Source organism: Cottoperca gobio, chromosome 10, assembly GCF_900634415.1.
Source record: "Cottoperca gobio chromosome 10, fCotGob3.1, whole genome shotgun sequence".
NCBI classification, from domain to species: domain Eukaryota; kingdom Metazoa; phylum Chordata; class Actinopteri; order Perciformes; family Bovichtidae; genus Cottoperca; species Cottoperca gobio.
This window is the reverse complement of record NC_041364.1, coordinates 16025383-16049478: the sequence shown is the minus strand read 5'-3', so window position 1 is coordinate 16049478 and position 24096 is coordinate 16025383. Positions and strand designations below refer to the sequence as shown.

The 24096-nt window shown below is 41.6% G+C and overlaps 1 protein-coding gene across 10 annotated transcripts in view; it reads right to left on the bottom strand.

Moving 5' to 3' along the window:
- Positions 1-24096, bottom strand: part of LOC115014856 (glutamate receptor 3) — a 111238-nt gene that overhangs the window by 67826 nt on the left and 19316 nt on the right. For 5 of the 10 annotated variants that reach the window (XR_003832949.1, XM_029441950.1, XM_029441955.1 and 2 more), the window contains exons 2-3: positions 14151-14512; positions 10918-11076 (exon numbers count right to left, since the gene is read on the bottom strand). Coding sequence is in view for 8 of the 10 variants with exons in the window: in XM_029441950.1 (XP_029297810.1) it covers positions 10918-11076; positions 14151-14376 (385 nt within the window). In the remaining 2 variants the exon portion in view is untranslated. Of the gene's footprint in view, positions 1-10917; positions 11077-11551; positions 11759-14150; positions 14513-24096 lie in introns of those variants that run through there. The other 5 variants (XR_003832950.1, XM_029441952.1, XM_029441953.1 and 2 more) reach the window with 2 other exon arrangements.

The window sequence follows — 24096 nt, the reverse complement described above, 5'->3', positions numbered from 1 at the left end:
GGTTTATTGAAATTCCTTTCAGCCAGAGGAAGCTATGGTTTATCACAACTTAGGTTTTATTTTCCGTAGCTCTGGGCTGTTGATTCTATGGGTAATCATAACATCGAACTCACCAAAGTAATTGCTAAGATCTCAGAACATAGTGCTTAAAGTACACCCAAAGGGGCAACACATTTACTTGGAAGTAAAACCGAAAGGGAGAGATAATAATCCTTCTATCACACAGGAAAACCATGAGTGCACAAATACACTAGGACAAAGTTAAACCAGGAAGTTAGGCTGTCAGCTGTGATGGAGCTTTTACTGTTCAACTTCATTCTCTCTTCCAAATAAATCAAATAAAAGCACATTTTCTTTTTCTGTATGGCCCTCTTATTTTTGTTTATTGCCCAATTTAAACAATCTTTATCAATATTGCAGTGTTCCTAGCGACTTACTTTGGTAAGTGAAGGGTTATTATAATAGACAGAACTGATGATGAAGTTGTAATAAACATAGTCTTCCTTTAACAGCATGTTTTCCAGGTTATCTAGAGTAAAAGGAACATCTAATTCCCCTTCATCATAGTTGGTTGGAGGCAGAAATCTCAATGGATATCCTCAATATCTGGGTTTAATAAGTAAGTGCTATATCTTTTTTTTTTAATTGTAAGTGCATTTTGTACTAATCATATTCTTCTACAATAGGAAAGTCCTCTTCATTTCACCTAGATATTTAATTTAGTTATTGGGCATCCTAGAGCTAAAAAGCTTAACTCTGAGACAAACCCCTGAAATTGGGAGTGAAATGTTCACTGATTTTTCACAAACTCCGGCCACTTGAGAGCAATTTCCAAACTTAAGCTTCTTTGTGCATAAAAGACCCAAAGTCTATCCCCTTACGGCTCAGGGATGGGACTTGGTACAGCAGTAGCCGCCGCCGCCGCAGCAGCACTACAATGGGCAAGAGGAAAATACAGAGAACAATTTGAAGAGAAGAAAGTAAGAGAACTGATGCGACCCTTGGCTTAAGAAAGGTATTCAGTCTCTGATCATTTACTCTAGACAGAGCAGGGTGCTATTTCACCTTGACCATTCACACATATTGTACCTTTCTTTATGGTTAGTTAATTTCAAACTGGACATAATGCTACTTTTGGCCACTGTCCACTTCACAGCCATTGTGGGTCTGCTATTCAATACAGCTCACTGTCAGGAGTATAAAACCTCAGACAGCATGTTCTGGACATTGGGCTTGCTTTGGCTCACTAAAGAGGACAGGTGGGTGGAGAGATGAAGGAAGTGCTACTCTGCTATGTACTTACAATCCAGTTCATGTCACACACAGGCATACACAAACACAGCGGTTGGTCATCTCTATATCTCCAGCACTGTGCCTCTCTCCTCCACTATTCCCTTCTCTCATAAACATAGCAAAGCCACTGAACTCTCCCAAGTCCTTTTTTCATCATATTCTAGCTCTGTCAGGGTTTGCAAAGGGCACAGTCATCTGAGAGAAGCTTTCCATTGAGGCCTTTGGAAAGGATTCACTCCAAGCGGCCTTTTCATTCTGCAGCTGCGATGGATTAGCTCTGTCATGGGTCCAGATGAGGTTTGCCTTCCTGATCTGCACACCACGCTGGGGAAAATAAAGCCACGCCACCGAGGAAAAAATAAAATGAAGGGACAGGAATCGCGCTGGCGGCCACCCAATGGTCGATGATAGAACACTTCAATATTTCATCAAACAGTCATGCATGGACACGCAAACACGGACAGCGGCCTGGGAGCAAACGCCCACAGGTTTTATGAAGCCATGTGTGAAATGGCAAGAGCCACACAACAGCACTCTTCAAATTAACCATTGGAGGGAGAAACAGAGGAGGGTCATGGTTGAGCGGGCACATCATGTTCACTTAATTCTCACTCATGGGGATAGTGAGCACTAAAGACAGGAGAACCTGCGGTAACATGCGTTTAGAGGAAGATATTACCACTGCGTCACAATTAAATATTTTGCACGTTCACACCTACCGATACGCTTTCTTAATCTAAATTGAAAAAAACAGACGGAGAGCAACAGGTGAGTACAGAGACATCGTAGCTTTGTCGTCGACAACAACCGAATAATTCCACGCACGTCACTCGTGGCCATATGAATCTGATTCTACTCTTTTCGGCATTCATTCAGATTCGATTAATCTCGTGCATTCAATGTGAATCAGTGAACAATCAGAAATACATTGCCGCTTGTTATGGTGACAACACAGATAAAGGGATGCGAGTGACTTTGCTCTGCTCTTCAGGAGATGTTTCTGCTTCAGTGTCATCAGTAGTTTATTTCAACACGTCAACAGAACCTGCTCCGACATAGCGTGGGTCTCCAATATGCAACTGCAATCACAGTTCCAGTAATCGTTTATAACCCCCCCCCCCACCCCACGTTTCCATATGTGTTGATCGGCATTATGTCTTTCATTGCATAAGATATGTTTAATATTAACCGCAGAGGCTATTCGTGGCACAGCACGGCATCTGCATCTCTGGATCACTCCAAGGAATATGCTAATAACTTCCCTTTTCTTCCTCCTCTCCTTCAGCCTGTATGCTAGAGTGCCCATACACTAGTTTCACAAGGTTATGATGCTCCAGTGGCCCGGCGACTGTGAACTGTCACAAGCAATCAGTCATGATGGAGCCCTTGTTTCTGCACAGACATGCAGCTTTGGCAGGGCTCTGCTAGCGACCGCCTCTTTCGAAACAGGCCAGAAACGTGCGGATCAATCTGCTCAGTCGGCAGACGGAGAGCTGGAAGCCGGAAGCCCCGTCGCACTGTGATCCAATATTTATTAGTTGGGAGAGTACATGATGACGCTCCCTGTTGATGTTTTGTATTCATCACAACACCGCCCTGATGTCCTCTTCGTTTTTTTGTCGTCTTTAGCGCAGATATCATACTCCGCCACACACACACGCACACGCACACGCACACGCACGCACACACACACACTCACACACAGAGGGGAGCCCAAACAATAAACAGCTGATAACGCCGTCCAAGTGGACAGATAAGATTAGACAGCAAATAGGTGCCAATTAATGCTTTTCTCTGGGCTCTTCAGACATAATAAATGGCTCAAGAGTGTTTTCTTTCTTAAGCTGTCTGACCTTGGTTAGGACAATGCAGTCAGCAGCTCTTATTGAGGAGGACTTCAGAGTTCCCTCTTCTTCTTTTTTTTTGCACCCAGTGAAGCCAGGCCAATGCAGCAACTTCCGAAGAGGCACGATGCGGATGTGCTATTCCAGCTCAAGTAGGGGATTACTGATTCAGTGATTAAGGGTATTGTACGGGAGTCTAGTGAATGGCCAATAGCTAGCTAGAGTGTGACTGCAACGGGTGCGGGAACAGGGCTGTACTGGGCTTTGTGGCAGAGATTAAATATATATAAAAGGGAGAAATATAGAAATGAGAAGAACAGAGAGAGGGAGTAAAAGTAAAACTAAATGCTGAGTGTAATGTAAGAAATCTTTATAGGAGACAAGTTTTGAAAATGCTCTTCCTTTCTCCTTCTTTACCTACTCCATCCCTGCCTTTTCACAACTGATGCATGAGGGTGAATGACATTTTCAAAAGAAAAGTAATCTCTGCCACAAACAATGTCATCCACTCTCCTTGAGAGGTTTTGCTCATTGAGAAAACTAAATGGAAAGCAGCCATCACATGGCGTCGAGCTGCTGCCAGACATATGCTTGATGCACCTGAGATGAATAGTTCACAATGGCAGGTTGCCCCCTATTCATTTTACTTAAAATGCACCACATGTACCGGCTTTTTCTTATCATAAACAGTTTTTCCTCACACAGAGCACGGCAGAGAATGTGTCTAATGCACCACAAAGACGTTGTGCGTCTCCTCCTGTGCGGCCTCTCATAGTGTTTATCGTTTGCTATTTATATGGTCAGCCAGCTCCTCTTGTTCATCACAACGCAGCGCTGATATCATCTTCAATAAGAGAACACAGACTTTGCCTGTCATTGTTGACTTATAGTTTAGAAACCACCCTATTATTTGAACAGTGGTGAACAGATGTGCAGAGCATAGATGGGCTGTCATGTTGCATCATGTCTTCTGACATGGTCTATGCCTTGCATTCATGGGTATGCCATAAAGCTCACATATGGGTCAGTGGTGCACAAATAATTCTTCAACCTATTCTTGGTTGGTTGCATAATGGTTATATCAGGGTTTTTATTGTGCAGTTGTGGCGTTTCTTTATAGATATGTAAATTGTATCGTCAACTACATCTATTTAAGTGTTAAAGCTTTGTGAGCGAGCATGATGTCCCGTATATATGTAAAGTATTTCTTGCAATCGCAGTACTAGTAAGCATTATATAAAAAGCTTTTATGTTGATACCACACTACATACAGTAATTCCATGTTGTCTTGAAATAGCTGCACGCTGTAGGGTGATGATATCTTCATGGTGCCATGACAGACTATTCATAATCATTTCACCTTGATCCCTCACTTGCCATTTATCACACTTGGCTCTGGAAAATTGAGCAGCTAGATAAAGGAAATCAATAAGAAATCAAAAGACCCCAACATCCCCACAGTAGGTCGGAACACACCACAAAAGATTGATAACTTTCAGGGCTGGAGAAATCTTTAAAAGTACAGACGTAAATCTGAGATGTGATGCACTGATCTTCCAAATCAGAGAAATCTGTCTCTATACGTGATTCTTTTTTGTATTCCGGCGCTGCTGCAGTGGCCAAATGCCCAGTGTTTGTGAAAGATATATGGAGATTTGAAGCCACCACAGCAGCGAGGGAGGAACGCTGTTGTTTTATCAAACAACATCTGCCAGCGTCATTGATTCCAAGACAAATAACACTCCGACAGCAACACTTCTCCTCAGGTAAGGTTTAAGAGGATCTTTTGATATTCTGATTAAAAATTCATTGTGTTGAATCTGCCTTGGAGTGTATTCTATGTTTTCTAGTCTGAATCTCATTACAGCTTCAGCTATGTGCCTCACTTTAGAATAAATAACTAAATAAAAATACAGCATAGGGCATCTCATGGCCAGGAAATTAGGTCAAAAGAATGTTCCATTTTACAGCCTTTTATGAGTTTGTCTCATGTCTACCAAAACTAACAGTACCAGTCATTATAGTCACGCCAGCAGGATTCAAGAAAATTATAGAAAAATGCAGGATTGGTTATTAGTATATCATTAGTACTAAATTGCAGTGTTTTGCTATCATGTAGTAGCAAGTAGCACTTGTAGTAGAAAGTAGTAATAGCTTTATGGAAATGTTGACTTTTAGTCTAATAATAATAATAACTTTGCCATAATTTGTTTTAGCCTGAGTCAGATTATATTATGTGACACTATCTGACTGAGATTTCACCCTTTCTCTACCTCATCCTTTTCTTCCCTCTTTTTTCTTTTTTAATCTGAGCTACGCTGTCAATCACTCCCTTCTGCTGACGTCCTGCTCCCCTCTCAGAGGGCTAGCTGTTCCCAGAGCATGTAACCTTATCCGGGGCCATTATTGTACCACTCATCTGACTGAGGCCCCACATCCAGCCACCCCGACAGACCTCTGAGACCGCCTGGACTCAAACACACCACACGTTACTCTAGGGTGGCTCGTGTTTCTCTCAGAGGCTTTTGCACAGTCATGGTGCTCATCAAAAACCACCACCACCATTCATTGCATTTCACATAAACCCTAGCCTGCAAACATTATTATTATTATTTTTTTTAAATGGTCAATTGTGTTTAGACAAAGAGACAGATGGGGAGAGGACAATATTTTTTACCATGACCTTTACTTTGGATGAATGATGAAGTGTGTCATGCAAGCTTTAGTACAAAACACTGAGATACCAAGTAAAAAATGTGAGGAGGGAGATGGGAAGTGTCTGTCTGTATCACGTGTGACTGCATATGCCTACAGTGTGTTTGTGTGTGGCTCTGTGCATATGTGCACACACACGCATTCATATGCACATGCCTATGTGTCCATAAACAAACCTCCATCTGTGCTTTCAACACAGCTGGACTGTGATGGCATGTCCCAGCACAACCCCCATAGCCTGGAGAAGTCTCTCCCTCACTCACTCACTCACACAGTCATACACTTATGCACACACACAGACTCTCTATATAAGCTACATCTAAAACATTCTTTTATCAGATTCTTTTTGCTTTCTCTTACTGCAGTCTTTGTGTCTACCCTCCCACCACACAGTTCCCCCACTCTTTCTCAGCTTCCCCCATGTTTCCCTGGTCACACCTCTCAAGCTGAGTTACAGCCTGCAAGGACGTAAGAAGTGTGGCACTACTACAATCACCTGAGGAGCTTCTCTCGACCATAGCCTTTATCTGTCAGGCCCATGCGCTGCAAAAACATGCCTGCCTGTCGCTTTGTTTACCATCCAACACACCAACAACAGCCCCAAAAGCGATACAGAACAATACACGTGAAGATTTTAGTAAGGGCCCTTTCCTCTGTGCTTCACAACATATGCCATTTGCCACATGTGTTCAGTCATTGTGTGGGCCGCCGGTGTAAAGAGACCATTGGTGTTTCTGGGCAACATGTGCAGAGCTAGCACTCTCTGGGTGGGCGTAAAGGTCAGTGAACAAGATGTCTCTAAGAATGTGTTGTGTCTAGACAAAAAGTAGTGCACTATGTTATTGAGGCATTCAAATACAAGCATCTGCTGGAGTTTTCTTCCTGACTGTTAAATGGAAGGCCCTGCGTCTTAATGGACTCCACACACACTTTCTGATCCTGCTCACACATTATCACCGTTGATTGTCCTGCAGCACTCAAATTATGTCTGATAATTCACTTTTCTGCACGCTGCTTTGCACTGACAATAAGGTAGCATGGACATGTAGCATCGTAAAAGTCAACTGCTATTCACTTGAAGCAGTTTTAATAGTTTGACATTTTGGGGAAATACAGTAGTCTGCTTTGTAGCCAAGAGGTGGAAGAGAAGACTCATACCACTCTCATAGCTGTATGGTAAATGTGAAGCTACAGTCAGCAGCAGGTTAGCTTAGCTTAGCATAAAGACTGGAAACAGCTAGCCTGGTTCTGTCCAAAGGTAGTAAAATACACCTACCAGCTCCTCTAAAGCTCAATAACTAACATGAATGTTGCTTTGGGTTTTTTTTATTGAAGTGTAAAAACAACAATTTGCTGCTTTACAGGGGGGCCTCTTGGCGGGGACCTTCAGTCTCAGCAGGTTGAAATAATCTGTACCATTTATAAAAGGACGTCTTCTTTTAAATTGACGTTTTTACAATTCCAGTTGTTGTATGGATTAAAGAAATGAGATACAATATGTTATTTAATTAGGAAGCTTTGGATGGGTGAGTTTTGTTGCTGTTCTACCAGGCTAGCCGTTTCTAACCGGATCCTTCCCCAACCTCCGTGTTTACTGTACAAACATGAGAGGTGTATCGATCTTCTCATCTAACTCTTGGTGAGAAAGTGAATAAGAGCAATGAAAGAATGTCCCAAAAATAAGTATTGATGTGTTGGAAATGGTCACTGCAGTGGAAAAATACCAGTAAAATAAATGATACAATTCCAGACATTTTTAGACATTGAATATCCAAAACTAAATGTACATTTTTAAGGATCCGCGGGGACCCTGCAACTATAACAGCGGTGGCTCAACTGTGCAGCCAAAAAAAGCATCTGCTACTGCCAGGGTTTAAAGGATCTGGAGGATTCAATAAAAGAGGGGTAGGCACATGTAAAAGGGCTGGCGGAGGGGACACAGGCCATTAGCTTAATGACAGAATGAGGAATGAGGAATAGGGAGATGAGATTCAAAAGCCAAGCATTGCAAAATTTGGCTTTAACAGGAATCAAGGCGAGTAATCTAATACATAGTGTGGCAAGGAGAGGCAGAGGGGGGCTTGATGTTTTCTTCGCCTCAGGTAAGGTAAGAAGAAGAAGAAGAAAAAGAAAAAGGGTAAACAGGAGAGAAAAGGATGGCGATGTCATTAAGTTGTCTCGCCGTGACCATCGGGAACATTAATGCTGTCTACTCTGCTTTCTTCAAACTGGTACCCTTTGCTTTGAACTAGCCCTGTCTTCTCTGTGAGCCTACCTGATTCCTAGTTTCCACAGATATTATGGACCCTGCTCTGGTAATTACACATTTCACCATTTCTGATGTCACTTCAAAGCAACAACAGTCTTGCTACCAAAGCACACACCATGCCTCTGCGGTACAAAGCCAAGCCTTAAGGATTACTGAAGCCACACATTGTTTTGCTGCCGGCCACTAATTCAATTAATGGCATAAGGTTTTAAAATGACTTGAAAGAAATTCTTTTCACACAAGACTGTGCCTTCATAACACCTAAGGATTATATTTGTTTCTAAAAAGCAAAAATAAACTCCAGCATGTTTAATTTGAATTACTGTATGCACGTCATTTTGTTCCTCTGCCTCTTATTATATTACTTTTAAAGGACGTACAGCAAATGAGGGTGACTGATCTACATGATGAGTCAGAGTAGAGGGCTTTGGCAGTATCCGTCCCAGAGTAAAGGGAGGATGCACACTACAGCAGAACATCACCTTCAAGAAAAGAAACAAATGCTGTCATTTCAACGACTATGCAAAAAAACTCATCTTAAATCAGAGTAATGAAGCCTGCCTCAAAATAGATTTACTCTCCAAACCTGCAGAAATGCCACTTTTATAAAATAAATCTGAATTCAGATTGCCCGGTCATAGAATAGATGTGCAGTACTGCTGACTAATGTCTGAGTCACCCACACAGGGCTATTGATGACAAAGGGAATTTGAATGTCCACTAAATAATTGTGACAGCTCGCAGAACAAACAGCGCTGACAAATCTAAAATTTAGAACACAAGAGGTCTTCAGTCACCAGAAGAGAAGCCTCAAAGGCCTGGAAGTCAGCAGATAAGTGATATCTAATAACTGTCATCTCTATTTTGTTCGCTACATTGGTAGAGACAATCTGAGGTGCTTATGGACTGTTGTGAGCTCAGCATGAGCTGTCTGCGGTGTGCGAGCTCAGCTTGACAAGCGTCTCAGGGCACTAACTTGAAAAAAAGTCTCAGATCATACATTACACAAATCTGATTTGAAAGAAAACTGCATCTCAGACCGTCTTAAGAACCGTCTTTGCTCGGAGTTTGTTGATTATTTTACAATTAAGTAGAGGGCTTTTAGTGTGTTAAGTACAAAACCTCTTTCTGTATAATGTAGAAAACTAAACATTCAGCACTCAAGAGAAATTCCAAGCAGTGCAGATTATTAATATGCACATCAAAGCGAGAGAGATGCTCTCACCAAACATTATAATGACATTTGACAATAGCTCTCCTATTTTTGCATCATCGAGCAATACATTTCTTTTTAAGCATTGGTTTCTTTGCATCATTCACAGCTCATAGCGTTCTTGTATCTGAAGTTCAAGGCAGTCCTGAGACAGTGCTCTTGATGGAGATGCTAAGACGTGGCAGCAAGAAACGGGGCCACGGCTCCCACAGGAACCACTTCCTCACACTAAAGCTCTGTCTGCCCCTGAATTTAATTAGATTCTGATATCAAGCCTTTTTGTACTATGCTTCCCTTCCTCTTCAACATGCGTGAAATTGCACAGCACTATCTATTATTTATTCACTCTCATTTGCTTATTGTTTCTTATGGATGCCTTCGTTAGGGCACTTGCAGCTCTGCTGCCTGTGATATGACGCTCTGCTTTATCTCCCTCGCTGCTCAGACCCACCTCCTCTGCAGGTCTGAGCCCGACTCATTTGCTGCCGTTGGTTGGGGAGCTATGGATTTTTCCCCCCTTTCACCCAATGACAGCACAGTGAGGAGCTATGAGGGCTGGGTGCTAATGAGCTGACTCTGCAATGCTGGGGGAGATGCTCTGTAACACAGGGGGAGTCAGAGGACGGCGCAGGAGGAGATGCCATGGAGAGTCAGAGGGGCCATTATGATCGTGCCACACAGGGGTTAGAGGGACTCAAATGCACCAGTCAGACGGAGCCGTTTGTCTCTGAAGTCAACCATTCAGCCAAACCGAACTCATCATTTTAAAATGACTTCACAAATGGCATTCCCGACTGTATTTCTTCCCCGTTTTGTCCATTTCAGGAAACTGCAGCCAATAGGGGCGTAGAAAATATGAGGTTATCTGTTGGATCAGCCACTGCACCAGTTGCACCATGGGATGGACCATAACCACATAACCACCCATGGAGAGGGAAAAGTGTCATCTATAATAAATACTGTACCAATGTATATCCTTTCTCCGTGAATAGTGAATCATTGATGGTGAAAAATAAAGATATTTATAAAACACACAGCTATAAAAAACACATGAGCTCCTCCAGCAGAGAGTCCTTGACACAGGGTTTGTTTAACGGGATGCATTTTCAGTATACAGCATGTATACAGCATGATGCCAACGGAACTTATTTTACAATGTGGAATGTGAAATATATCACCACTGCAAAACTCAGCAGACACAAATGCAGTGAATGTGAAGCACAGCTGTAAAATGGTATTATCTGTAAAAACAAACATACATTTCTAATATATATATATATATATATATATATATATATATATATATATAAATATAAAGGATGTATGCATGTTGTGGTAGAACCCAAGAAAATGATGAAGGATAAATATGGGAACCTTATGTAACAATATGTAGGCTATTTGTAAATTCCTATTGAGGATTTACGAGCCACAGTGAAGTGAGATGAACTTGACTGCTCTCCCTGGATTGAGATGTAGTCTCTATAAGCTCCATGTATGAGTTTGACATAGATAATTCTGTCCGCTCTGCTGTGGACATAAGTGGGGGAAGAATCTGGACATGACTAAAATAGAAGCACACTTACACGCATGGGTGACTGAAAAGCTGTTGGACGACTCGAGGTTGTCGACATTGTAGTTGAGGTGGAAAGGCTTTTCAGTGGTGTTTTGGTTGGTGTTGTAGAGTTGGACAGCGAACCTGAACGCGCTGTGCTCCTGCACCGTGGAACGCATGAACAGTCCCCCTTAAAAGAGATGAAAACCAAGATCAGACAATCGCACATGTGCCTTTTTAAGTCTAGTGTCAGTGTTGGACCTCATTTTATTCAGTGAGGAAGAACTCTGTAGGTCCCACTGTAATAGAAAGCAGGCTGGTTGGCATTTGGAAGAATAACTATCATGCATTTGTGACCAGTGCGCCTGTCTGCAACTCTTCAGATCGAGCGGGGGAACTGACTGTCTCCTGTCTTCCTCCTTATTGTACACTTATTTTTTTAAACCAACGATTGCGATGACACAGACAAAACTAGATTAAGCTATAATCTACAGTTTTACAGAATCAGCGGCTTTAACATCGCAGCATACGTACAATCAAGTTAGTCTCTTATATCATTGCGCAGAGCCCCGCGCTCCGAGCACATCTCTCCGGTGTAAAATTACAATCTTTGTCCTAAAAAAACAACAATATGCAGCATTTTTTAACACAGCAAAGACACTTACCGATATTAATCTGATTGGGAAAGCCTGCGTATGATCTGTCAAAGAGCCACAGTAGGAACAAAACCGCGCGTTGTGCCATTTTCTCCGACCTATCTGTTCAACTCCTTAAAAGGGTCTGTCTAAGCAAATTCATATGTTCTGGATGGAAGCCGGGCGCGATGGAAATCCAGTGGATAGATGATGGTCGCTCACAGTGCACCAATTAGGTTCATTGAGGTGCAGCCCAGCTGCAGAGCATTTTTTTGCAACTAAGAGAAGCAGAGAGAGAGGGAGAGGGAGAGAGAAGAGGGGGTGGGCTGGTGTGGGGGGTAGAAGGAACTGATCTGAACTCCGATTGGACCCGTCGCGGCCGGCCAATGTTGGTCAAACTTGATTTGACGTTAAATTAAAAAAGCCTCAGCCTGCTAGATTAGGACGGCTTGGAATAAGCGTTGCACTTGTCAATATTAGCCTTCTGTCGGACGAATCAATAGAAACACTGCAATCTCTGGTGGCCAATGATTCCGTATAGCCTGGCCACTTCCAGCGGCTGCATATCGCCACAATCCGCGGAGAGGCGAACATGCAGAGCTGCGGTTATTTCCCACAAAGGGGAAGTTTGTGTTGTGACTTTTCCATTAATTCTGCAATCTTACCCTATCCGTGTTTACATCTATTTAAGGTTGGAGAGAGATAAAGACATAAAGTTAAACACACACACACACACACACACACACACACACACACACACACACACACACACACACGAGCTGTCTATGGTCCTGAAAATGATCATGACAAGGCTGAAAAAGACTGAAAAGATGTTTGTTTTGCTCCTTGCATTTTGCCAGAAACACATTTAGCCTTCTTTTGAAGGTTTGTCCATCATGAACTAACTGATATCTCTCAGTATTATTTGATTTACTTTAGTTTGCTCTCCGTCTCTAATGATTCTGCCTAAGAGAGAACAATTAAGGGATTATTAGCCCATTTATCACCCACAGCAAAGGGCTTTGAAAATGTAGTTTTTAATTGCACTGCAGATGGCTTCAGCTATTGATACTGCCATGCACTGAGTTCCCTCTAACTTAGACTGTGCGTCCTGTTATTTAGTATTAAAATATGTGTGCAGTAACACTATGTAACCTGATCCTAAAGAAAAATTGTGTTATGTCAAAGAGAACAAAAGATAACTTTGTGTTTAAGATCTGAGAGATGAGGATGATGAATTGGATCATCTTTCACATTCATATCAATACCACAAGTGGGACTGTGTGTTTGAAAGTGTGGTGTTAGTTATTGATGCCCTTGAAGTAATGATGTGGCATGACTTAGCAATCAAAGGGGGGGATTTCCTTTCCAAACAGGGTCAGAGAAGCTATATTCCCACAACTGACTGGCCCTCTGGGGATGAATCTGGGATGATATCACATTGATTCTCTGGTCTCCACAGCCTTCGTGTCAGAGTCGTAGGATGTTGGTTGTCATAATCACCAATGTCAAACTGTGACCCATTGCAATTTCCACAAACGCGACATCACACCTGCATCTGAAACTTTGATGGTTGCTTTAGTGGATAATAAGAGGCCACCTGTGATATTGTGCTGCAAAAACATTGTATAGAACAATTAATTGAAAGCATACCAAAGGAGCCATTTAATTGGTCATCTACAAGTGCATGCTGATACTCGGTGTGAATGGAGCTAATCATGCATCATTTCAAACAAATCTCGTGGAAAAAAAAACATTATTCTCTGCAAGGGGAGCCCGAGTATTTGAGATAAGGCTTGATATAATTGATATAAAATGGTCATGATTGTGCTGCATTATTTGCAATTAGAACATTTTGGCCATGCTGCGTTATCCCTTAAGCTCTTCCGCTGCAGGAATTCAATTTTGTCACAAGTGTAGAAAATCACAGATATGATCTATATGAAAACAAATAATTATATGATATGCCTTCCTGGGTTTGAAAACACTCACAGGAGTGTTACTCGAGCAGGCAAAGTGAAAAGGACTGAAAAATAGATGAAAAGATGTTGCCTTTTATCTCATGATGATGATGATGATTCACAGGCTACAGCTCTGAGCACTGCAAGCCTCACCAGCAAGAATTATTCATTTGCAGGAAATCTTCGTCTTTGCCTCTTTGAGGATACACAAGCAAATAAGTTAGAAACTATAACCATTATTTGAAATAACAAGAAATTCTCAGTCTCTATGGGAGTCTTTTGGCCCACGGGGTGTGACTATTTTTAGGTTTGATTTGCTCATGATTACGTGATGTCAACTTGACCTAACGAGCTTGCGTTTTCTCAGGATAACAAAATAATTTATTAATTTTAACTTTCTTGGTCATCGGATAACAAGCACGCGTAACCATCTCCTCCTTTGATTCGGATCTGCTCCAAAATCTAATTATTTGGCTCATGCTACTAACTTCCACCAAGTTTCATGAAAATCGCAATCCTGCTGACAGAAAAACATGTTATATATATTTTCTTTTCAAACGTATTCCTTGAAACTTCTCAAGCCTGAATTGGATCGTCATCAGGCACAGAGGTATCGATCAAACAACACGGTGTCGTGAGTCCAAAAGGAAGCAAAATATATAGCTCACATAATTGCTTAAATGTAACATTGGCTGGCACCCGAGTGTTGCAGAGTGAAAACACTCGCCCTGCACTGCAGCGATCAGCTTTAATCCGGCGGCTCCAGTGTTTCCAACTCCATAAAACCCAACTGGCAGCGTTCCTTGCAGCCGCACTGGTGACTCCTACTGGTTGGTCAGGACGTCTGTGTGGAGTTGCATTACGATCTGCAGGAGATTCTTTGAACCTCTGCATGTGCTGCACCCTCCTGGTGAAGCTCCTCGCTGTCAGGTGAAAGAAGCAGCTGGTGACTCCACACCCTCTAGCCTACACTCCCTGGGAAAGCAGTGGGCATTACCACAGCAGGTTCTGCAGCGCATGGGGATTTGGCCTTTACAAAAAGGGGAAAATGCCAAAACAAAAACAAAAAAAGTCAGTAAATAGTCATCAGCAGATAACGTTATTAGAGAAGATTGCAGCTGGAAGTGACCGAAAAGTTCCCGTCGCAATCACAATAAAGTGACTCTAGATTACACAGAGAGGCACGTCAGAAAACTCACCTTTTTATCTAAAGGTTATTACAGGTTATAAAATGGTTATTTCATGACCAAAAGAAAACAAAGCGTGTTGTGCAGAGATAAAAAAAAAAGTATCATTCTGTGATGAAGAGAAAACATGACTAGAATTGATATATTCATAATGCTGTGAGACAAGAACAAAACTGGCTGAGTGCGACACTTGTGCTCAGACCTTCCTCGTGTGAGATCAGAGGCTTGGCATCCAGTGAACTTTGCAGATTCAGAACCAGGTGTTCGGATTAATTCCTAAATCAGCTGCAGATTACCTCAGAGCTTTAATATAATGGGTTGCCCCTGCATCAAGGCTTTACATTTTAAATTTACAATGATTACTTCAATTTAGCAAGACTAATTTTCCTTCAAGATAAGTGTGCATCTCAGAGAAAATTGCTTTCCGTGTCAAAGATTTACAAAACAGCTCGGAAATTCAATATGTTTCTGTATGAACAGGACTGGTCACATCATATTTTATTTCTTTACCTCTTTTTTTGTACCATTTAGTGCACTGCCTCACATCAATCTCACCCTGCTGGGAAACTGAATTCAGTAATCATAGAAATGGGTTCCTTTGGTGAAATGCACATAATGAGAGGGGGGTGAATTAGTATTGTGGGAAGGATGCAGTTAAACAAGCATTATGCAGCTCAAACTCAATGATATTTGGAGAGCTATTCCAAAGAGCCCATCAGTCTTGGCCAGATGTTGGAGGCTGATAAGAGACTGCTCTCAAGGAGCTCTTCTTTATTCTGTCAGTGCCTCTTTCCATGAAAGAGACTTCGGGAAGGCAATGGCCTATGGAGCGAGAGAAGCACTTGCCATTGTGGTAGAGTGTCACAGAGATGTAGAGAAACAACAAATCTAGTAAGAATAAAACATACCGTACAAACACTGTACAAAGTGTAAAAAAGAAAAGAATCTCCAGTGGGATAGAAACTTGACATGTGTCAAGTGGCAGAACATTCTGATGGAAAAAAACGTACGGGAGGAATCGCTGTGTGGAAAATGGAAATGTATCATGTGGCATAAGATAAATGACGTGACATAGTTCAAGGGATGAGGGGGGGAGTGCCTACCCCAATTTCACTATTTGAATGCCACTGCGTGCTGCGTCACAAACACATCACGCGCTTTGGCTCCCCGGCAAACAGTCTTTGGCCTGAGTGTGACAGAGGCGGTGTTATCAGCTGCACAGGCTGACACACTTCACTCTCTTGCCTCTGGCTTTACACAGTCAGAAGCATGCGACCGCAGCAGTCAGCGCAGCGTGGCAGGAAGACATCTTCACCACATGAGGTTTGAGCTACATGGAACAGTGTGTCTGCACGCAGAATGGTAGCCCACACATTAACACACGAATATGTACTATACATGCGTGTCCATGTATGTATGTGCACAAGATATTCACAGGGCATTTCTGGTTAATGGTGATATCGGTGCATTTGTGTGGAGGTTGTGTCAGGAGGTTACACGTGGTCCATTGCTTAAATGATTAGTCGATTACACAAATAGTGCGTCAACAGACAATAATACAGACACTCATTTGATGATTGATTAAACACTGTGAAGTCATTTAAGAGGCACAAATGCGTTTTTTAAAGGTTTTAGCTTCAAAATGTGAAGTTTGGCTTCTCATCTTTGAGGGTTTTCTGATCGTCTCTTCATCATTATAAATTAACATCTTTGGGGTTTTGATTATTAGCCTGGTTGGACAAAAATTAATATGAGTGCATTCATTTATGACATTTTATAGAGTAGCTGATTATTTTTGAATAACAACATTTTTTATTCAATAACAAATTCTTTGTAGCCCTAACATCATATTATTTGAACAGATAACAGGATACAAACTGAATCTCAGATCCTGTGTGTGCTTATTAAAGACCACTTCCCAAAGTACAAACAGAGCTACCGATAAAAGTTATGGCTGAAGGAACACATCGAATCCCACTTGCCTACTACTGGCTGAATTTCAGATATATTAAATCATTATATCCTAGGCTTGTTTTTTTTTTCAACCTAATGCTGTCTGCCCAGCACAGAGGTCTAAGAAAAAAAACACCAACCGCATCATGGCTCTGACTCAGGTTAGCTTTCAGTGACCCATTCTTTTCAGACCTCCAAAAGGGAAGGACAAAGGTTTAACAGCAGAGGCGAGTTATGGTGGAAATAATAAAGACATGAAATGCAGCCAAGAAAATGCTAAAAACAATCCCTCAATAGCAGCGGCAGCAGCAGCAGCAGCAACAGCAGTGATAACAACAACAGCAGCCTGTTATTTTCCCTTCCCCCATGGCCTCTGTTGGCATATCCCAGTAATGGGAGATGGGTGTTGCTCACTGCTTGCGTGCCTAATTGAGAGGAAAACAAAGTGGTTGATACAGATAATGGGAAAGGTGAGGCAAAAAACCATTAATAGTCGGTGATCCTTTTAAATAATTAACAGTGTCCACTGTGTCACGTAAACAGCACAGTTCCTGTGATCGATGTTCTGGCTATTATGGGTGTTAAGATAAACCTGCTAATGTAAAGAGAAATCAATCTTTTAAATGTATTATAAATATTATATGTGAGTAAATACTTCAGTTTAAGGTGATTTTACAACACTGCTACATAAGGTTTTTGTGTAGCAACACTAAATGTACATGTTTAGAAAGTGTGGCAAATTCCGATAACCACGGGCATATTGGAACAAGCAAGAAACATATTTATCTTTAAATAACAGACAGAGGATTCAGGCACATTTAGTGCATGATATTAATGGTAGTCCCTTATGTTATGATTTCCAACATACAGGGATGCATGAAAGCAGCTTTCAAGGTCAAGCATTTCATCGGAGCAACACGCTAAGTCAACAGCACATGATAAATGATAAACATTCTGTAGATCGTCTGCACCATGCTTCTTAATAATGCACTCCACATCTCTGCAGTTATACTAAAACATTCAGTAGCTGGGAGTATGAATACTGCATGTCATTAATGGATCAAAGAATCAAGGAGGTCAGGACATGATGTAATTTTTGTTTAAGTGTATATATGTGCCAACGTGTGTCCTTACTGGTATGTGTGTGTGTGTGTGTGTGTGTGTGTGTGTGTGTGTGTGTGTGTGTGTGTGTGTGTGTGTCTGTCTGTGTGTTCCAGTGCTGTTTGTTAGCAGGGAGCCTCCTGCTGTTTGTTAGTCCCTCACAGACTGTAATGCTTCAGTTATCCCATTGTTAGCCGGTTCTACTGTACCTGCAATTAAATTTCCAAAGTCAGAGGAGCTTAACTAATTACTCCCAGCAAATGCCCCTCTGTTTCTGATGCAAATAACACCGCAATACGCTCTAATAGTGCAGGAAGCCATAACATGGGCTTGGTGAATCTCGCACTGTCAATCAATACTAAATTGGATTTGCAACATAATGTTATGTCAGCTATTTCCGCGCATTCATTTGACAGATAAAAGTATAATCTGGCTAATGCAATGCTCTCAACAGAATAGTTTAGCAGTGCAAGTTGAAATCAAGCCACCTTTTCCCCTTTTGCTCGACTGAACAGAACCCAACGAGTCCGAACTGCAACATTTCTCATGTATGATAGCGACGAGCGCCTGACAAGGCCGAGACCAGGCAGAGACCAGGCAGATAGTCTGCACGCGAATGAGAATTAGCATTTTTCAAATACAAATCACCCTGAAAACATCACCTTGGAATATGAAGTTTAATGGAAGTTTTCTCCATTTTGATGCACATTTGCATATTCTCATGTGGTGTGCTGTCACCGGCAGCAGCGGGTGGCGCCGCAGACAACTATTGCTCTAATTATATGAGGACATCTGCAAGACCACCGCCGGCCTATAAACATCACCTGCAGACCTTCAAAAAACAGTCTTCGTTCAATCGTGTGACTGTAAAATATTTGAACAAAGTTGGAGCCTTACTTCTCAGCGAGGTTGTTTTTTCAGCCGTGACTCATAGTAGATACAATAGTGTGAAAGGGAATAGACAGTGATAACCCAAACGGCAAACATGGCCACAAAACATCCACAATGTTATCCTTAGCAAATGTTTTACAGTACAAGTCACGTACTTCTTTGTGTAAAGATTGTATGTTAGGATAGATTAGCCACGGGTAGCATGGGTAGAGCTGATGAGAGACGGTCCTATTGATAAAACACAAAAGCAAACTGGCCACAAAGCGTGTTAGAGAGCAAATAAAAGTCAGGTGCAACATATTGCGGCAGGTTTAAGCAGTGTAGTGTGAATGGCATAAGGGTTGCCTCACTGCATACGTTCTGTGAATGATATATTAAGGCGGGGTGCAGATGCACAGGATGCATTATTTACTGATGCCGGCAGAGGAGACGCAGATGCTCCATTGTACGTCTATAATATACAGTATACACCCGACAGCTGGAGGGGTCATTCTATAAGCACTTCAGTCCCTTCAAGTGTTGGTAAAGAATAAGGATACCGCTTGCCGTTTAACTAATAGCCACAAAGCTGTCATGGCCTACGATGCTTTCTGTGGTTTTTATAATATGCAATATTAAACTGAAATTAAATATCTCAACTGTGACCGTGCTAAAACAAAATCTCTTTTTCTTTTGCCTCATTTTATTTTTAAACATCGTGCGTCTGGGACATTTTGTATGACATCCTCAAGTTTATCACATTCCTTAAGTCACTCTTTCTGAACACCATATTCCTCTTAGAGTCATTAAAGTTTTACATTTTTCTATTTTTCTTTCAGAGGTAAAGTGCACCAGATGTGTCATCCGTGTGATCCAATTCACTCTGACAGAAGCCTTTATTGCTCGGCCACGTCTACTCTGCATGTACGTAGGTCCTTGCAAAATAACCCTTATTCATTCCCATTACTTTTGACCAGCGGTGGAGCTGCGGCGACACTGGCACAAAAAAAACCAGCTCATTTATTTGACATGAAAGCTGATGATTGCTAAAGACAGCCAGAGTGGTGACAACAAAGGCAGAGGAAATCCAGAGAAGATAGAGTTGGATTGATCTGCCTCAGAGCAAATAAATGGCCCTGTCACAGAGGGGAATAGTTATACTTTGTCCTCTATAGCCCAGGTAGTAAACCCACATTTTTGTTTCATGTTATGTGGAAATAAACCACCAAATTAAGCATAAATCTAATATGACAAATTCCCTAAAGATCTTTAAGATTCTAAACATGTGAGTGCTAAACAAGCCCACAGACAGGTCAGTCCACCTGAGTGGGACTCCTGCTTTAGATAAAGGGTCTCCAAGAACATATCTGAACTCTAACAAATTGCTTTGAGGTGTAAGATTCATCAATGTCAGATCTTCTTTTTGCCACACTGCTATAGGTCATCACGAGCCCCCTAAAACAGGGATTTTTGGAGAAAATGGCACACTTATTTTAAAACCTTTTCACCTGACATTTTAAGAAGGTTAAGCTCCTTGAAAAGGTCAAGCTAATCAAATAGTTTCTTCTTAAAAGAGAAGAAATATCAGCTAATTACTGCGGAGAGGTGTCTTGAAAGATATTACATCATCATTTACAAGCGCGGAGGCAGCATGTCGGATTGAAGATGCAGTCGTAGAGAAGAAACACTGTAGTGATAGCCACTTTACCATGGTTAGAAATACAATTCCATGAAACCATTTTTTTTATATAAAACTCAAGAATTGATCATAATTCAAATGTAAAGATCCAAAACTTACTGAAGGCCTCCCTGAAAGAGCAATCGTCTAATCACAGCTGAGTAACCGTAACGCGGCAGTCCTGTCAAGCTTTGGATTTCAACAATGATACACTGGCATGATACTTTCTTATTCCTTTACGATCTCCGAAACCAAACATGCAACAGCAAAAGTACTGCTTGTGTTTTTCTGCCCTTACATAAGCTGCACACATTATTATGTCCAGCTAACCAGCCTATTATTTACCAAAGTAACCCAGCATTACTTCCAAGGCCGAGGTCCTTTCATACCTTATTATTTTGTTATAGGTCACGTTAGAAAATGCCTCGTGCACAACAGTACATACTCTGTGTAGTATTCCACAGCTGTGTGGGAGCTGGTCCTGGACGCTGCTGCATCAGAGTGTAGGCTAGAGTTAGCAGCTTTGTCCTGCTCTGTTGAATTTGAGAAATGTTACACTCCAGCAATCCAGGCAAAGGTCATTATCTGAGATTACCAAACACATCGGTTAGTCCTCATCCTAAAAAGCCTTTTCTTTCTGTAAGGTTATGAAAACTAGTGCATCTAAGTATTTTCTCTTCAAAACAAGTCAGACACAGCGTCGCCAACCATCTCCAACCAACACTAGCTTAATAAGACAACTAGTTCCAGATGATACAATCTGCCATCGACAGCGATTTCAGTCGACAAAATCGATGGTCACTGGAAATAGAAACCTGCTTTGGTCTATCTCCGTCTGAAATCAACGTCCCATTGTTTTTGCAAAGTATCAAGAATTTAGAGTGGCTGTTATCACTGTAAACATTATGCACTGTGCAAAAATGTAAAGTCTGGCAGCAACAATAACTCCACCTTGATTTAACCCGTGTGGTGTTTAAAGGAGCTACACAGTATTCAGAGTCTGGTCTTGGATTGCCTGCATTAATATAGATTGCTGCTATATTAATGTTCGGAAAGTGATGTATAGAACCTTTGAACACCAGTAGCACACAGTACCTAGCTTCAGGATAATGTATATCACTCCTGCAGCTCCACAGGATGTAATGGGAGCGGTAAGATCTTACATAATAATCACATCACTGATACAACGCCCACACGATGCAGGGAACAGACAGGTTCAAGAGGTGTGTTCAGCTGATTGCTCAGATATTAGACATTAGTTTGTGACAAAATGAAAATATCTCATCACATGTAACAATGTGCCCTCGTGTCCTCTACACAGACACAAACAAACCCCACTAATCATGGACTGTGAGCCCCAGGCCAGGCTGCCACTTCCCCTCCAACTGCCACACATGCAGAATTATTACAGCAAATTGGTTTATTTTCATGTCGTTTCTCTCTTGGTCAAATCAGGAGGCGAACCCGGACCTCTTGTGTCTGTGGAGCTTCTGCTCAATTTAAAATAAATTGTGATTTCCAGAACTCGGGCTCATGTTGCCGTCTGGGCATGAACAAAACTGACCAGCTGCAGATATAATGATTTACCAGGATCCTCATGTACGAACATCATCTTGATATTTTCACCAAGACATTATGTCCTAGCCTTTGCATAAAAGAATGCATTAGCGTGATTAGAATCAGTGCAGGGCCGATAATGCTCGGTGCAGCCTATGCGATTTTAGATTTGACACAGCGGGGTTATGATATAAGACTGTATCCTATCAGACAGGATGGAATTGAAGAACGAGACCAGCGGACTAATGCAGAGTGACACCCGCTCGCTCAGCGACTCCCCTAATGGCCCTTAGACAGACCTGCAAGACTGAGAGGCGTGAAGGACACGGGGTTACAGGTTTATAGCTTCTCTTTCTAGTCAAATGCATTCTATTGTTGTTCACATTTAGATACCAGTGATACAATATCCTGCCAACACTACAAATAAAACCTATTCTTCATGAAGTTTGTATTTTTATCTTCCTTGTTTGGTGTGCGACAATTTGTTTTGTTTGAGAAAGAAAATCTCATCTGGATATTTTGAGCCTTTCAGACAAAAAATAAAAACCCCAAAACAAAACACTGAACAACAGTACATAACTGTAATAAAAGTGCAAGTAGGTGTTAAGCCAACTGACAGTACTCATTTGTCACCTTGCAGACTGCTGGTGGTTGACTGTTTGAAGCACAGGAGTAGAGGTTGTGTGTGCTTGTTTGTGTGTGTTGTGTGTGTGTTTCAAGGGAAAAGTGCTGGTGGCAGAGATGCTACGAATAAAAACACTATTCTGCAGGAGCACTCAGTGATTGGAAGTAAAGAATCGGATGCTTTTAGCAGTGGCCCTGACCTGCAGTCATCTATATACATGTGAGATTGATCTGTCCTTTTACATTTCATTAAATTCAGTCACAGAATGACAAGAATCACATATATGTTGAACATAATATAGTGATATTATGTTCATTATGATCAATCTCACATGTATATAGATGGCTGCAGGTCACTTAGGCATTAGGCTTCTTTTGAAATGTTTGTTAAGCTTTTACTAGTTATGCTGTATCTACGTCGAGGGCTAAACAGACACCATCACGGAGAGACTTCATCTGCCTCGCTTTACAGCATTAAGACATTATATAATCTGCCCATGCAGTGGCCCTGAGCACCATCGAGGCTGCTGGTGGAACTTCAGAGAGGGCACCTGCCTGCAGAAAATGTCCTGAAACTGAAAGCAGGCCGTTTTTTCTCAGCTTAGCCTTCTGATGTTGTCGAGAGACACTGGGAAGGCTGCAGGCTGAGTGAATGCTTGCTGTACACACATTCATGTTGACGTGTTTGAGTAACTTTTCTGGAGGAATAAATGAAGATTTTCTCCAAGTGTGCACTATTTCTTCCCCCTCAGCCTTTCAATATTTATCTTACTTTACACAATGAGATTTCCACTTCATTAGGAGATGGGTTTTCTGTGTATTCCCACTCTGCAGTCAAACACTCCAGCCGATCACTGCTGCCATAACAGAACACTAAGCTCTGACAGCACGTCCCTTTCAAACAGGTCCCTTTCACAATCTGACGACATTGCACATTTCAAAGTGAAGTGGTGATGACATTTTTAGAAAATCAAGAAAAAATGTATTTGTAATTCACATCATAATGTACAATACTAGTGACATTTTATCTGACAAGTTTCTTAAATGTTTGCATTAAAAAGAGTTTGAATAGAATAGGAAAAGTAATAAATATATGTGTATGTAAGGAGCCTCGACTGACCGGGTCAGTATCCAGCGTATGCAGGTCAGTCCCTTAGTCATGAGATTTCTACGAGATTTATTAAGTAACAATGCATATAACTTCAAATTAAACAAATAACTTTAGGGGCTCGACCCAAAACAACACTGATATCCTCCCATAGGTCTATATCACAGCATTCCTGCATCAATGCACTTTGATAAATCAAGCACAACACACAGGTGCCACTATGTGGGGAACGAAAGAGGCACAGCAATGTAATAACACAGCTGTAATAATTGGATCACACACACTTTCATTAGTTCATTCATAAATGTATCAGAAACAAAACACGAGCCTGTAACCAAAGTGTCATGTGAACCTTTTGCTTTTATTTCACAGATGTCCTTTGGGGATCTCTGAATCGCCGGGTTTTCTCACCTGTCTGGGCAGAAATGAATCACCGGCGCTGAAGTCCACCTAGACCACCTGTCTTTGTATAAAGTCTACGATCTACCTTTGTGGGCAAGGACTGTTAAATATGTGGATATTTTTTTGTCTATGCT